Below are 16,986 nucleotides of genomic sequence, written 5' to 3'. Positions count from 1 at the left end.
CAGAATCCAAAGCAGGCTCCAGGCTGTCAGCACAGAGCCCGATGCAGGGCTCAAACCCACGAACTGTGAGATCATGATCTGTGAGATCATGATCTGAGCCGAAGTCGGATGCTTAACCGACTGAGACACCCAGGCGCCCCTGATTAGATACGCTTCTTAACCAAATCCATCTTCCAGGATAGCTTTTTGGATCTAATGTGCAACTTCCAGGCAGAACAGCATCAACTTCCCCCAAACTCATAACTCTATGCATCATTGTTTTGTACAAGTTGAAGCGAAGCTACTTTCTGTGAACTGAAAGGGAAAGGTTTTCCCGAGGGCGCTGGTGCTCAGGAAGGATTTATTACCGTGATACAGGCTGTCAGTGGGAACAATGGTATTTAGAAACATATCCCAAGTGACTTTCTTCTCTTCTCCATATATATACCTCTTTTTCTTTCTGCTTTTGTTAACTCTCCCCCATTCACCTCCCTCCAAAAATTGGTCCCCAATTACATCACACGATTTAGAGTCACTGAGCACTTTGAAGCCAATTATGCTTCCAACTCCATTATTGTCATTAGCATTTCAACCCATCTGCAGCTTTTCCATTCTCGTCTGAATTTAACTTGCACGTGATTTCAGCCCTTTTACTCACCTGCTCTGTGCCTACTTCGGCGTGAAATGAGAGCCACGAGAAATCGTGGGTGAATGTCATCTACACAGGTGGACTCCTGAGGGGGGGTCTCTGGGCTGCTTTTCTCATCATCAGATGATTCATTATAATTAACCACAAGTTCTTCAATCTGCACGAAACCTTGGATAATGGGGAGAATCCAAAAGTCCACATCTGGTGTCTGAAAACAATATGAATATCATGTTGTTTCTATTCTGTATGGTCCTGCTGCTTTCTTAAGTAGAGGTTAGCACATATTTGTCGGTTTCCTAGAAGCAGAAACCTTCTGTTTCTTAACCATGTTTTCTGCTTATTGGAGAATGGCAGAAAAAAGGGAGGGAGGAAGGAAGACAAAGGGGAGAGCCTTTTTCTCTATGGTGAGCATTCAAAAATAGCTGCCTGAGAGGTCCCTGGCTGGCTCAGTCAGTAGAGCAGATATAGCGTGAGACTCTTGATCTCGGGGTCACAAGTTTGAGCCCCACATTGGGTATAGAGATTACTTACAAAAATAAATAAATAAAAAGAGCTGCCTAAGAAGACCCACTGGATAGAAGCCACACTGCCTGGGTAACAAATTCAACCTCCACCACTTACGAACTCACTCTGATGAATCACTTAACCTCAACGTGCCCCAACGTCCTGCTTTGAGAAATAGGAAAAACTGTTACCTCATTTGGTTGAGTGAATGAGTAAAATGTAAAAAGTGTTTGGCATAGTGCCTGCCTTATTGTAAGGATTTAACAGACATAGCTACTATGATTATTCCCATTGGTACAGAAAAAACAAAAAACAAAAAAACCACTTATAGGCTGATTTTTAACTCACTATTGTATCAAGGCTTTAACAACATACAACCAACTCTGATCCCCTTACTACAAAGCGCAGAGGTCCAACTCTATGTTCTAGTTTAGAAAAAACTTGCCTTGCCAAGCTAAAATCCACATAGTAAATGAACCAAAAAAAAAAAAAAAAAAAGGAAAAGAAAAAAAACGCTTTCCATAAATATCTTATTTTACAATGTCACCCAACATAATTAGGAGAGTATTAATTACAGTTAGACATTTCCCCTTCTGTGCCTTTGAGGCTAAGAATACTCCACTTTCCCGGCTGACTGTCTGCAGGGAGAGTGAAGGGTAAGAAGTACTCTAGGGTGTTGTTCTCTTTCTCTCCCGTCTCCACAACTGTATCCAGCCTTAACCTCAGCATGACCTTCAAACCCACCTCATCATCCATAACCACATAAGCCGGGCAGGACCTGTCTCACAGTTTTGTTTTATGGAGCAGCAGACAGGATCCTAGAAAGGTGGTTAGAATTGAAAATTATGAAGGGTCTATATGCATTCATTATCCTTACCACCATCCTCATTATTTGTATTTTTGTTCTAGCAACAATGCAGAACTCTTGACGGGAACAGAGAAACATACGTGGCCAAACGCCACCTCTACTGCAAGCCATCAATTTTAAATGGTAATTCGAAGTTCCTGACAGAAACCCTGCAAAACGTATTAGAGCCCAATGTGTCAGCAAGCAGGAAAAATAGGCATTATCGTCACCCTTATTTTTCTCCCCTGTCACTGAGTCTCAGTGGTCACAGTTTGATCAGCCTCCTAAAAAGAGGTGAGAACATTTTCAAGCCTCATTCTCAATAGAGGCATGACAGATATCTCGTGGGAGACACTGCTAAAGTCAAAATCATTTATACTAACCACTGCCAAGGGGGAGAGATAGGAGAAAAAAGGTTTGAAATTTTTGAAAAGTTAATGAAAAGATAGTATGTCACCCATTCAGCTATTTGCCCACTTTGTGTCCAAAACAGCAACTGGCACACAGGAGGCCTTCCATACATATTTGTTGACTGAGTGAACTGTCCTTGGATGGGTATAATTCTTCCACACAGAAGACAGAGTGAAGGAACAGAGCAACCATTAAACTGGAAGGATCCTCACACAATAATCTCAACATATTCCCTCTCGTCCCTGATTCAGATACTGGCAGTACTGGAATGTCCTCAAAGACCTTCTACTCCAATCCCCAGATGAGGAAACAGGAAAGGGAAGTGACTGGCATCATTAAAGAAAAATCACACTTCACCATTTCCAATGGGTGCAAACAAAATCTCTGTCTCCTAGGAACTCTGTGGACATTAGTTCCGCAGCCTTAAATTACTTCTATCCCATGGGAACCTGCTAAAAAGGCAGGCCTGTGGCTAGGCTGTAGAGTTGGGAACTGTCTTAAAACAAGGTCTTGGTGTTCATAGCTAAATGATTCCCATTCTAGAGAGGAAAACATTATGGTGAGATTTTTTTTTAAGTAGACTCCATGCCCAACGTGGGGATCAAACTCACAACCCTGAGATCCAGAGTCACATGGTCTACCGACTCAGCCAGCCAGGTGCTCCCATTTTAGTGAGATTTCGAATTCGTTTTGATACAGTGTTTAAAACTTTGCTTAACAACCATAACTACCTTTAGGATATTTTAGAAACAACTACTCACACCAATCTCAGTAAGATCTTGTATCATATATTTATTCCAAAAAAATCGGTCATCAACCTGGAAAAGGTAGAGAATGAACAGTTCAGAAACATGTTGAGCTTTCTTATAGAAGTCAAATGGGCCCATAAATCATTCTGGAGGGCAAAGCCTGCCCTGAGCCATGAGAGAAGTACCTTCTGCCAGAGGGGACGGGGGTCCCTCTCCCCAGTGCTTTGCCTCTGTACCGAATTGGTTAGGTCATAAGTCAAGCTATAGTAAAAGGATTCTGAGTCCATGAACATCTTCAGCAACTCCTCGAGTAGTCTCCTCTCCAACTTCTCCTTTTCTTTACTTTCCTTAACCTGTAAGAAGTTAATCTACTATTACTACAGGAATTCAATGTACAGCATTGTGTGGATAATACCCAACTTCCTAGGAGGGAAGTGAAAATAATCCCAAGAACCATACATGGGACAAGCAGTTTGAAAACAAGTTTCCTGGGAAGGAAACTACCCTTCAATTTAAAAGTAATCAAAGATGGATTCCAAGCCCGTATCAATGAAACTCTTACTTTCTTTTTATTAGGAGCAGACACATTGGATTTAATGTGTGTAAAGGTCTTCAGTAGAAACTTTGAGTCATCAGGAGATGGTACAATCTTCTCTGGTTTGTTAATTCCAAAATGATGCTTCTTACAGAGCTAAATAATTAGGAAGAGAAAGAAAATTCATTATTATTACCATCTGCTTGTTAAATGTCCGGGTACAAGTGCACAAGTGACTGCTACTGCTCATGCATGGTAGTTAAAAGAAAACCTCAAGATTTATTAGTAAAATGACCAAGTAGACAACTGATATTAGAGAGCACAGCTATGCTTTCAAGGATTAGAAAGCTACCATAGAGGGGCTCCTAGGTGGCTCAGTCGGTCAAACATCTGACTCCTGATTTTGGCTTAGGTCATGATCTCAATGGTTTGTGAGATCGAGCCCCGTGTAGGGCTCTGAGCTGATGGCATGCAGCCTGCTTGGGATTCTCTCTGTCCCTCTCTGTCTACCCTTCTCTGCCCCCACCCCTTCTCTAAAAATAAATAAAAATAAACGTTTAAAAAAAAAAAGCTATCATAGAGGATAAGAAAGTAATACAGGACAAGACATCCTTAGGATTTAGGGGTAGGAAATTCAGGTTCGGATCACAACGACAGTAAGTCCTTACCCAGTATAACTGAAGAATAAAATACTCTGGTTGAGGTTTATCCATGCTTTGAAAATCGGCATCTGAGATTTAAAATATCGCAAAATACACATCTGCTATGCCCTAGGGGCATTACTTTACAGCTGTCTGCTAAAGATTCATTCATGCTAGTTAATGGAGCATTTGGGTTGAGAAGATGTCAAGAGTCTGCTCTGTAGGGAATCTTAAAAGCTGGACATTTCAATCACTCTCCTCCTATCCTCATTCCTACTAACGGAATCAGCATAAAAACATACTCTTTGGGACCAGAGATTAAATTTGAAGAAGCCGTAAGCAGAGGCTGCAGGAAATGTGCAGTCTAACTGACAAGTATGAGGAAGAGGATGGGAACCTGTTAAGAGAAGGGCACAGAGGTTCCAAAGAAGGCTACCTGCTTAAAGCCAAGGGTTTTACATATAATTTTCACGTGGCTCAACACACAAGGCAAATACTCTGAGAGGTACACAGAGATTCTTTTAACTGTATGCAGACGAATTCCATGTTTTCAACGCAATGGGTGTATCACTACACTAAGTGGTAGACACTCACGAAGAGCAAACAATTACTACGTGCCTATTATAATCAGTGTCTTACTTGCAAAATAACTTACTAGATGATAAGCAGGATAAAAAAATGAGAACAGAATCTAGCTCAAACTGTGATTTTAAATTTAATAAAAAGGGGAGAGGTATTCCTGATCGATCACCCTTGAAAGTGGCCAATTTTGTCAATTCTCTATACCTCAATAAAGCTGGAGAAAAACCAGAAGTGCAGACTGAGAATGGGACTGTATTCAGACAGAACAGGATCTTACAGACTTCAGGCCTTTTCAAAATTATGGCTATCAAAACCTCCGTTCACCGGGGTCTCACAACCTGACTGCAACTTTATGCTGCTCCTGCTCCGCTTATGAACACAGGGGACCCGAAGATGAAGTCGCTCACGGCTGTCCTGCGGAAACTGAGCTGACGATTTCCCAGAGAGTAAGCAAAACTACCAGGCTCTGAAGCTGACAGGGAAGGAGAGGAGAGCTAAGCAAGTACACACCGCTCCGGGGGCTCTCTCCTCCTCCCCTCCTTGCGTGCGGCACTCCCATCAGCATAGAAACATACCGATAGATCTTTCCTCAAACACCTTCACTTGACGCCTCTTCTTCTGCTAGCCAGTGCCCTGTTCTTGTACTCCTCACTGCCTCCAGCCCATGGCATCCCCTCCTCTCCCGGGCCCACTCCAGTCAGGCTTCAGCCCCCCACTACTCTACGTAAACTGCTATCTTCAGTGCGACCAATGACCTCCACTTTGCTAAGCCCAGAGGCGGACTCATCTTAACCTCTCGGTGGCATCTGACACAGTTGGTCACGCTCTGTCATCACATCATGCCATCTGTCATGCACTGTCTGCACTTGGCTTTCACCGGTTGTTCCTTCTTTATTTCTTCTGCTGGTTCCTTTCTGACCTTTTGACTCAATGTCTTGGGCACCACAAGGCTCAGCTCTTGACCCCCTTCTCTATCTAAATTCAGTCCCTTCGTGATTTCACCCAGCGTCGTGGCTTCAGATACCACCCATATGCCAACTCCTCCTTCCCAAATGGGTATTTCCAGTCCAGCTCTCTCCCCAGATTCTAGACTCTCAAATCCCAACATTCCCTTCTGAATTGCCACCGGGCATCTGAAATTCAACGTGTCCAAAACTAGACTCTTACCTTCCCTCCACTGCCTTCACCTCCCACTTTCCTCCCCTTGTTTACTCCACTCCATCCACACTGGCCTTCTTGCTCCTCAACACGTCAGGAATGCTTCCGCCTCGGGATTCCATTCTAGCTGTCCTCTCTGCCCAACACCCTTCTCCCCAGACCTCTCACCACAATCTCCACTCCTGACCACTCCGCCCACCGCCCTTCCTGTGCCCGACTTTTATTTCCCATAGCATTTATTACTTCTCAACATACTGCATAATAATCATTATGCTGACGTTTGCTACCTGTAACGGAAGCTCATAACGGCAGAGGTGTTTGGTTTTTAGCCTCCTGTATCTCTAGTGCCGCATAGTCCCCGGCACAGGAGGTCACAATATTTGTTACGTGACTGAATGAGCGCTGATGCTAAAATACAAATGGTAAACTCCAGGTTCATACACGGGGCAGGCATCGAAGTAGTCCCGGGAAAACTGTCACTGCCCTTATTCCAAGAATATACCTCACCCCCCCACGCCCCCACCTGCATTGGTGCAGAATCACTGGGGTAGCAGAGAACTGGTTTTAAAAAGAGGCTCTCCCGTTAGACCCCTGCTGCCTCCTCTGCTTGCAACACTGAGCAACTGTTGGTTAGCAATTTTTATACAGAATGTTAGTAATTATCTAGTCATATTAATGACACTCTCAAAAAAATTGAAAACATGCCCAAACCTAGTTAGGGACTATCACGATTTTTATTTCCAAAACAGGGTATTAGGCATTTGTCAGACACAGTTATTCCTGAACAGTACTCAAGCCAGCAAAATTTCTCCCAGGAAAGTAGAAAGCAGATGCGTAAGACCCAACTACTCTAAAGTCAGACCGTGTCTGCACCCACACATTCCTCACTCTCAGAAGGAGCGGAGACCCTCTCCTCTGCAAGGCTAGTTTCCTGCTGTGTCCCTTCTAGGACCAGGACCTTTCCTTCATTTCCTCCTCTCTTATCTGTTCCAGCCTCTAAGAGCCCCTTTGCTACCATCTTTTAACACTGTTAGAATTTACCAGAACATTATCTTTTAATCCATTCCTTAACCCTAGAATCTCCTCTGAGGTAGCAGGGTAAAAATGGTGTCATGGTCACTTGAATTGTGAGGACTGTGGTCTGGTAGGCATGGGTCAGAGAGTAAAAGCCCAATGGGACTGCTCAGGCAGAGTAAAATAAGGGCCTCCTCAAGTATGGAGAGGACAAACTTTATCTCTAAGAACATGACGCTAACACTCACCCCTGTGATCTCTCCCTCTGGTTCCCATGACTCTGGGCTCTGCCCCCACCTCTAACTTCTCCTGCTTAGTCTTCTTTGTTGGCATCTCTTTCTGTCCCTAAAGACGGTGGTATGTCCCAACATTCTGCCCTTAGCTCTCTTCCCCTTCTTCATGAATTCTAGAAAATGTCATCCTCTCTCCTCATTTGAACTACTGCTATGTTTAACTACACATTTCTAATGCCACTCTTGTGCTGAGTTCATGACCCAAAAATATAACATCTCCCAGCTACTGACACCCTAGTCCCTCAAATTCAGCATTTCCAAAACTGATCAAAGTTTGTTTCCCAAATCTTGTTCTTCCTCTGGTTGCCGTAGGTCATTGACTACACTATCTACTGGATCCCTTACACAAGAGATGGACCCCTGGGTGGCCATCTTCCATTATTCTTCCCTAGCGTCTCTCCTATCGATCCCAGCTACTTCATGCTGATTGCCATTATGTTAATTCAGATCCTTACCTTTTGCCCAGATCAGTATTTCTCAAGGCAGGGGCTACTGGCTAAACAGGAGAATTCTTTATACATAATTATCCCACATAGAGCAGACAACCTAACAAGCCTCCTCTCACAAGGTAGCAAGTTGGGCTCCAGCACTGAGCACGGTTCCAGGCCCCATCTCTCCTGTAGTCCTTTTAGTTCCCTTTACTGTGCAGATGCCAAATCTCCACCTCCCACTGCCTGATTCTGGACCCCGAACCAAGGAGGCCTATAGCCTCAGTTCGACCTAATGTCCATTTATGGTCCATGAAGATGCTTCTCCTCTCTAGGCCTGGCCATGTCTTTGTTTTCCTTTTTCTTTCTTTTTTTTTAAAAAAAAAAAAAACCTATCCCCTTCCTGGGCTTGGAATAGAGCCTAATCCCAATATCCCTTAACTTCATTATCCACAACTCCAAAAAAAAAAAAAAAAAATCAATGAAACCTGCAAGTTAATTTTTTTAAATTTGTTACAAACTCATTTAATTGCCAAATATGCCCTGAACTGATAGAAGGCTATTGAAAGTCATCCTAGTATGAATATTCATACGATTCTTTAGGAAATATTAATGTATTATATTATGGGGTAATGCCCCAGACTCACTGGATACGTATGGAATGCATGGAATAGCCTTTTGAAAACTCTCAAAATCCTGAATTCTAACACAAATATGGCCCCAAAGTTCTCAGATAAGGATTGTGATCTGTATAAGCAAGGCACAAACGCAGGATACCATCTTACCTGGAAGTCGATTTCTGTCTCTTAAAACCAATTTTTCTAAATAGAGATTTAGGGGCACCTGGGTGTCTTAGTCAGTTAGGCATCCAACTCCAGATTTCAGCTCAGATCATGGTCTCACGGTTCGTGGGATGGAGCCCTGCTTCAGGCTCCACACTGACAGCACGGAGCCTGCTTGGGATTCTCTCCCTCTCTCTCTCTCTGCCCCTCCCTGGCTCATGCTCGCTCGCTCTCTCAAAATAAACTTAAAAAAATAAAAATAGAGATTTAGATTTACTTTAACAATTCCATAAGTATTTTAGAATCTTCCACGTAGTTACCGTTAGAAAAGTATAGACCACAATTGTTTTTAAAAGGGCTAAATTTTTTTTTAAAGGGTTACGTTTATTTTTTTTAAATGCAGGCTACCATTTATTTTTAAGTTTTTATTATCACCACCTGGTGCTCATCACAACTGTGCGTTCCTTGATCCTAAAAAGGTTAAATTTAGTCCTTCTGAAAAACAAGGATAGAGAAAATAACCTCTTGGGATCCTGTCCAGTCCTAAGATGCTTTGTTTAGACAGAGCTCTTGGGATTACAACATTCAGCATTGACAGTGGGATCACCTTCCCTTTTCCAGAGGCCCAGCCAGTTGTGCGCAGTATGTGCTTGGGCCCTTATCACAGCTTTGATCCACACGATCTCAAAAAGAAAACCACCACCAGAGGCCCCAGGGTGCTCCGCTACTTCTTGTATTACTCTAGCAACTTACGTCTCACAACCAAGATTAAGGGCTGATGTTGATGCTGCTATTTAAGAAAAGGAAAACGAATGATTTTACTTTCAAAGTTGGTATCTGTGTCCATCTGGAGCTAAAATTTTAAAGATGTCTAGTGGGAAACCAAATATGGAAAATGTTGCAGTTATCTATTAAGGCAATGAGATACAGCAAATAAGATATGCAGACATGGGACAGAAGGCTATAAAACTTCAAAGGATGTTTTTTCAAAAGCAAGAACATCGATGTTATCTACTGAACCCCACAGATTCTTCACACTCTTGGATAGATGTTTTAAAATGGCATACTGCTCTGAACAACAGTCTGGTGCTTCCTCAAAAGGTTGAACACAGAGTTTCCGTATGACCCAGCAATTCCAGTCCTAGGCCATGCCCAAGAGAAACGAAAAGTGTCCACCAAAAACTTGTGCACAAATGTTCACAGAACTACTCCTAACAGCCAAACAGTGAAAGCAACCCAAATATCCATCAACTGGTGAATGGATAAATGTGATATATCCACACAGTGGAATGAAAAGGAATTAAGTACTGAGATACGAACAATGGTTATGCACAAACACTGCACTAAGTAAAAAGAAGCCAGTCACAAAAGGCCACATATAGGGTCTCCTGGGTGGCTCAGTTGGTTAAGCGTCGGACTCTTGATTTCAGCTCAGGTCATGATCTCACAGTTCGTGACATCGAGCCCTACATCAGGCTCTGCACTGACAGCAAAGAGCCTGCCTGGAATTCTCTCTCTCGCTCTCTATGTCCCTCCCCACTCCCTCAAAATAAATAAATAAACATTAAAAAGTATTTTAAAAATATTAAAAAACAAAAACAAAAGGCCGAATATCATATGATTCTATTTAAAAGAAATGTTCAGAATAGGCAAATTTAGACAGTAGATCAGTGGTTGCCTAGGACTGAGGGAGCTGGGGTTTGGAGAAAAATGAGGAGTGACTGCTAATGAGCACAGGGTATCTTCATGGAGAACATACATAATGAATATGTTCTAACGTCGATTGTGGTAATGGTCACAAAATTCTGAATATATTGAAAGCCACTGAATTATATGCTGTAAATGGGTGAACTGTATAGTACGTGAATTTTTTTTTTTTTTAATTGGCAAACAAGCCTAATACTTGAGGTGAAAGGGCAACCAAGGCAGAAAACTAGAAAATCTATTAAATTCCAGAGTCTGGAATAAGACTGCTTCTGCTCTAATTACAGAACACAGACGAGGCCCCAGCAAGTCTGAGAAGTGACCGCACGAAAGAGTCCAAGGGCCCTGCTGGGAAGGACGAGGGCACTGAAAGCAATACACAGACATCCAAATTAGAAAGAGGTAGAAAGAAACATAAGAACTGGTTTTAAAAATATGTATGTTTATGAAAAATAACAGGAGTTAAGTAGGAAAAAAATATGTAAAAATGCAAAAAACCAAAAACTAGTCTAAAAATTTCAAAGTAATGTTGTTCCTTCAAAAGCTTGGGGCAATGGAAATAACCATTAAGACTCACTAAAATATGGACAATGATTATTTCTAAGTAGTGGGCTTTTTTCCCTTCTCATTACATACAATTTACTATGAAATCAAAACAAATAACAATGATTGCTAAGCTTCTAAAAGCTCCCTTTAAATGGATTTATATGGCAATTGGAATAAAGATCCCAAAGATTTAAATTAACGTGTTGGAAAATAAGCAAGCAATTCATGATTTCCAAAATAGCTGTTCTTTGCCCTTTCCTCCTGTTTTTCACTGTTGAAAAGCTCTCCTAAAAAAGGGGGAAAGGCTTAAGTGCAAATTTCTAAAATGATAATCTCCTCAGAGAAAGGTGTGCCAAACTACTCATGAAAATAAGATCTGGAAATATTTTCCCTATGTCATGTTTACCCCCAATTAACAGGGATCATTACATATTTTCAGCTCTTAACATGGACCACACCCTTAATGCCCATAAGTGCTATAGTTAATATGGTCCAATAGTGCTGTAAAAACATTCAACTCTCTTATGTTGGGGGTAAATCTCATTTTCATTTTATTTAAAGATAATCTGTTTTACTTGAGAATATCAAGAGAGAAAAAAGGAAAAATGTGAAGAATGAAAATCTCAAAGTTTTCATAATATTCACATTTCTGTGTTTAAAAATTCCACATAAATGTCATTTGCTTGCCCCCCCCCCCCCACCATTTTTACAATAGCCAGCTACGAATCTCAAGAATATTACAGATTAGGGAGCAAAAGGGTGTCAGAAAACTTCCCTGAAAAATCCAACAAGGGTCCCAGGCTTCTCTGGATGAGGAGTGACCGTACATTTCCCAGAGTGGGGAGTGCAAATGTGCAGACCAATGACTGACAGGTGGATAAAGTGCCAGACAAGCTGGTCCCCTACTCTAAATCTAACTACCAGGGTCCCTAGCTTAGTGCTTAAACCAGAACGCCAGTGCTCCCCCTCAAGGCAAAGGTTGGTGACAGAAAAGTCATGCTGATCTTCCAATTTGTCAGCAAAGCCATCCAAAGACACTGATGACACATTTATTGGTTTAGTAAACTAACTGAGTTTTTGCTAGTCTGGCTGCCCTTCCCTACGATAAAATGCAAACAAAAACTGCCAAGACCTGCTTTTAATAGGCTTAACTGCTACCTAAGTTATTTGTCTCTAGATCAGCAATAATGATTAATGTTCTAGCACTGGAACCAATAAAGGGGAGTAAGAAATACTCTAATCTTTTTTGATTCCCATAATAAATAAAATATCAGGGTCCTCTTAAATTCAATTTAATGCTGGTTTCTAAAAATTAGATCGTCAAACTTCCAGTACAATCTGAAACATAAAAATAACCGTATTTTTACTTATTTTTCTAAACAATTTAACCCTGTCCCCAAATTTCCTCCCCAGGAGACCAGCCCAGAAAAACATGTATTGAACTGTGGGATAGTGGGTGCTCTGGTACCTGTTACCTGCTGTTTAGGTACTAGGGAGGCAGCTCAGCGGAGTGATACAGGACCAGATGGCCTGAATCCAGGCCCAGTCCCCATGATGTGCCAGCTGTGACTTAACTCTTGCCAAGTCTCCTTCCTTCATCTGTATAGCGTGGATCCAACAGTGCTCACCTTATAGGGTGCTCTGAGGCATCAGATAGGATAAGCCACTCAACCTTCAGGGCCTCACATATCACATAGTGATGAGGACACCCCAGGACCAGGGCAGAGTGAGGACATCCCTAGAGGCCACATCCCTGCACCAACTGCAAACATGACACAAACGCTCTCGTGGGCTACTTCTACCTACTGGTGGTACAGTTGGTGAAAAAAAAAAAAAAAATACTGGCCCTGGGAAATCTCATTATTTTGGCCTTGAGTCCCTCTATTGTAGGCTTGGTTTCCTTTTGAAAAATTAAAAGATTGTACTAGATCAGTGGTTTCTTTCTTTAAGAAAAAAAATTTTTTTAATTACAAAAACAAATATATGTTTAAAAAAATTTCAAAAAATACAGATAAAAAAGGATGCAGAATAAGTTAAATCTCATCACCTTCTTGACTAACTCCACTCTCTCCCAAATCAGGAGTTTTTAAACTGTACTGTGCAGAGTTCTGGGTTCCCTGGAAGCAGAAAATGGCTTTCCAGTAAAGGCCAGGTGGGCAGGGTCCCAAGGATCCCCTCCCCTGTATCACCACCTCTGCCTTTATGCATTTTATACACTGGATTTCAGATTTTGAAAGTTTCCACTACTGAAGTGAAGTTTGAAAACCACAGGATTAAGTTACTTTTAAAAATATTATCCAGTTCTAAAATTACGATTTTGGACTATTAAACCAAATCCTATTTGTTGTTATATTTACATCAAGCTTCCATAAAATTTCCTGAGACTTCCACCTTACCTCTAACTCAAGATCCTGAGGCTCCATTTCAGAAAGCGACAGCACAGCAATTTTGGTAACTTTACAGACCTCATGGTCTCCTGGAAGTTTGCCCACCAACGCTTTCTGCCGAATTAAAATAAGCCACCATGGAAGATCTGAAAGAGAAAAAGTCACACTAACGTCTGGTATCTGTAAAATGCTACTATCCTAGCAAGCTGAAGACGAATAATCTAACACCACAATATACATTAAATATAACCCTTCAAAGTAAAGCACACGACAAAGATATAAAGATGGCCCTGAATATGGGAAAAGATGGTCCGCCTCACTCATAATTAGAGAGATGTAAATTAAAATGTAGTGATGCCACATTTACCTATCGGATTGGGGAAAATAAAAGGTATGACAGCACATTCACTGGCAAGGCTGTGGGGACACAGGCACCATCATACAGTGCTGGTGGGAATACAAACAGGCAAAACTTTTCTGGAGGGAAATTTAGTGATACCTAACAATAAAACATATGCACTTACCTTAAACCTAGCAATCCCACTCTTGTGAGTTCACCCAAAGATATGCAGCCAGCCCAAAAGTAGGTAAACTCAAGTCTATTCATTGCAGCGGTTTGTAATTGCAAAATACTAGAAACAATTTAGCTGTCCAGACATAGGACAGTGGTTGAATAAACTGGGACACATCCTCTCAGTGGAATACTATGAAGCTGTAGAAAAGACATTAGGCATGTTCTAGGAACTGACAAGAAACGATTCCTGGATATATTACATGGATAAACTAGAGATACTTATAGAACAAGGATATAATGAAGTCATAGATGACTTATTATCAAATCAAAGTACAAAAGAGTATCTAGTGTGCCACCTTTTATGGAAGATATGAGAAAAAACACACACACTGCTGAGTTACACACAAAAATAAAAGAGAAATTAGAAATTAATGAGACTGGTTACCTACAGAGAGTAGTAGGCAGAAATATGATGCAAAAGGGGGGAAATGGAGATAAAAGGGATCAGGGGAAATGACAGTTCTCTGAGTATACCCTTTTGTATAGTTCTGACTCTTAGGACTACGGTGATATTTCACATCTCCTCAAAAATAAGGAAATAGTTGCTTTCAACCAGAATGGGGAGTGGGGGCAAGACTAAAAACTAAATGCAAACAGCAACTTAACTCTAATACAAATGGAAAATGTAACCACATGGTTAGAAAAAACTCACCTAAATAACTCTGGAAAACATTATTTTTTAAGGATAAAGACAAAAAGAACTATATATAATACCGTACTCTGGTTAGTGAATTTGTTGGAAGGGCGTGAGTTAGTGATTCCAAAACCACTTTATGCGCACACTAGGACCAAGCAAATAATATACTGAGACGAACGGGTGGGGTGAGAGGGGAGGGAGATGGTAAAACAAACTAAAGGAATCTTTAAGTACAAGAAAGAAGGAAAGAAAACACCCAAGGGCCCAACAATGATCTTTCCAATCCAAATTTTTTATTTCTCACAAGATTTTTATTTATTTTTTTTAAAGATTTTTAATTAAATGAGAAATGGTCCAGAAAAGACGGCATGCAAATGCTATTCTTCAGTTCATGAGGTTACAGACACCCTTAAAAAAAGTACTCCCTAATTAACACCAAAAATAAAAATAATCAAAATAGTGTTTCAGTAATTTCTTGTGGAAAAGCAACATGATGGATATATATTCACCATATAAAAAATGTTCTTAAAAGAGATATATAGTATTTCAATTTCCCCCAAATATCAATCAACTCACATTCTAGGGACTGTGCTTTGAAAATGTGCTTAAGGCATCTCATAGATGCAAGAGTTTGGAAGAGTTTCATAATTCTTTATAAAGTAGGATGGAAATTTACTCCAAAGTTTCAAGGCTTTTACAGGCCATTTCATTATTCATTATCATTAAACATTAAGCAGGGACCTACCACGGGCTACGGAGTATTTTAGGCATGGATCAAAGTTATCAAGCACCTATCATATAATAAACCTAACACATAATAAATAAAGCACATAACACTTGTTCTTCAGAAAGGTAGGAGTTAGCAACAAACAATATACTGTTGAATGTCAATACAGTATTTTGTTGAATAAAACAAAATCCTTACTATAGGACTCCTAACCTCACAGGAATAATTTCTGTTAGAGTGCTGGCAGTTGACCAGGCAGCCAACACTAGGAAGTCCTTTCCCTAGCTTATGCCTTCTAGCTGGAGTTGATTTTGGATACATTTCATATTAACACTGCAAATTATGGTTTTAATAAATAACAGCAATGAAAAACACAATATGCATAATCAAATGTAATAAATATCTTTCCAATAAACCACCTTATGGCATAGTGCCAACATATAAAACTATTAACCTTCAAACAGAGGTTTTGCTCCATGCATAAACTCACTTGGGAAACCAAAACGCATCATTTTTTTCTTTCATAAAAATACTGATCCTGCCAATACTGAAATACAACTTCCAAACCCAAACACATTTTAAAATAAAATATGCATACTTTTAGAGTTTAGTTAGCTAGTTCTACAGAAAAAAAAAATATGAAAAAAGGTGTTCTTTAAAAATATATATATTATGGGGGCGCCTGGGTGGCGCAGTCGGTTGGGCGTCCGACTTCAGCCAGGTCACGATCTCGCGGTCCGTGAGTTCGAGCCCCGCGTCGGGCTCTGGGCTGATGGCTCGGAGCCTGGAGCCTGTTTCCGATTCTGTGTCTCCCTCTCTCTGCCCCTCCCCCGTTCATGCTCTGTCTCTCTCTGTCCCAAGAATGGATGGACGTTGAAAAAAAAAAAATTTAAAAAAAAAAAAAAATAAAAAATAAAAATAAAAATATATATATTATGGACTGAAGTTCAATATGTTTGGGGAGTTATAATGAAGAATAAATCTGAAAAAGTATAATGTAAGTGATCAAACAACAGAGAAAATCTGTAGTAGGCTGGACTTTGAGGTCAGAACTCAGACTGGAATTTTAGCTCACCACTTATTTATTGGGTACCTAGCAGCACAATACTTAGCTGACTTCCTGGTTTTCTTATTTGTACAGTGGGATAAAACTGCCTGCTACAGAGAATAGCTACGAGGATTAAATAATCTTTATGATTCATGTTATTGTTACTAAGAGCTAACGTTTACCAGATAGCAAAACATACTATAAAGCAGGTAAATAAAACAATGGGGTAGTGGTATAGGAATGGCCAAATGAACACTGGAAGAGAAAAGAGCAGACAGACACAGACCCGTAGAATATGAACACCTGGTACATGATGATAAAGCGGGGGAGAGCGTGTAGGTCATTAAACGGTGCTGAAACACATACTGAAGCATTGGTGGATAAACAGGGCATCTGGAATCGGCTTTGAAATAATTTAGCAGCTGGAAGTGTGCGAACCATGGATTTAAAAAAGGCTTTTTTATAGTTAACTTCCAACCAATCTACAAACTGCATCAAAAAGAAAACATGAGGGGTGCCTGAGTGGCTCAGTAGATTAGGTGTCAGACTCTTGATTTCCAGTCAGGTCATGATCTCACAGTTCTTGAGATCAAGCCCCGCATCGGGTTCCATGCTGAGCCCACTTGGGATTCTCTCTCTCCCTCTCTTTACCCCTCCCCTGCTCATGCTCTCTCTCTCTCAAAAGAAATAAATAAGCCTAAAAAAACTAATAAAAATTAAAAGAAAACATGGAAAGTAAAATTAATAGGGGAATAGATTTCTACTAGTTATAATCTAAGGAAATTGGGATG

The 16,986-nt window shown here is 40.7% G+C and overlaps 1 protein-coding gene across 4 annotated transcripts in view; it reads right to left on the bottom strand.

Annotated features, from left to right (window-relative positions):
- Nucleotides 1-16,986, bottom strand: part of INPP5F (inositol polyphosphate-5-phosphatase F) — a 91,095-nt gene that overhangs the window by 36,928 nt on the left and 37,181 nt on the right. For all 4 annotated transcript variants that reach the window (XM_086681014.1, XM_086681010.1, XM_086681012.1 and 1 more), the window contains exons 3-7: nucleotides 13,219-13,355; nucleotides 3,702-3,830; nucleotides 3,325-3,492; nucleotides 3,152-3,208; nucleotides 638-836 (exon numbers count right to left, since the gene is read on the bottom strand). In XM_086681014.1, the coding sequence (XP_086537140.1) occupies nucleotides 638-836; nucleotides 3,152-3,208; nucleotides 3,325-3,492; nucleotides 3,702-3,830; nucleotides 13,219-13,355 (690 nt within the window). The remainder of the gene's footprint in view (nucleotides 1-637; nucleotides 837-3,151; nucleotides 3,209-3,324; nucleotides 3,493-3,701; nucleotides 3,831-13,218; nucleotides 13,356-16,986) is intronic.

The sequence above is a fragment of the Puma concolor genome, chromosome D2, assembly GCF_028749965.1.
Source record: "Puma concolor isolate L17-30 chromosome D2, mPumCon1.1.hap2, whole genome shotgun sequence".
NCBI classification, from domain to species: Eukaryota; Metazoa; Chordata; class Mammalia; order Carnivora; family Felidae; genus Puma; species Puma concolor.
The sequence above is the reverse complement of the archived record's forward strand: the minus strand, read 5'-3'. Positions and strand labels throughout refer to the sequence as shown.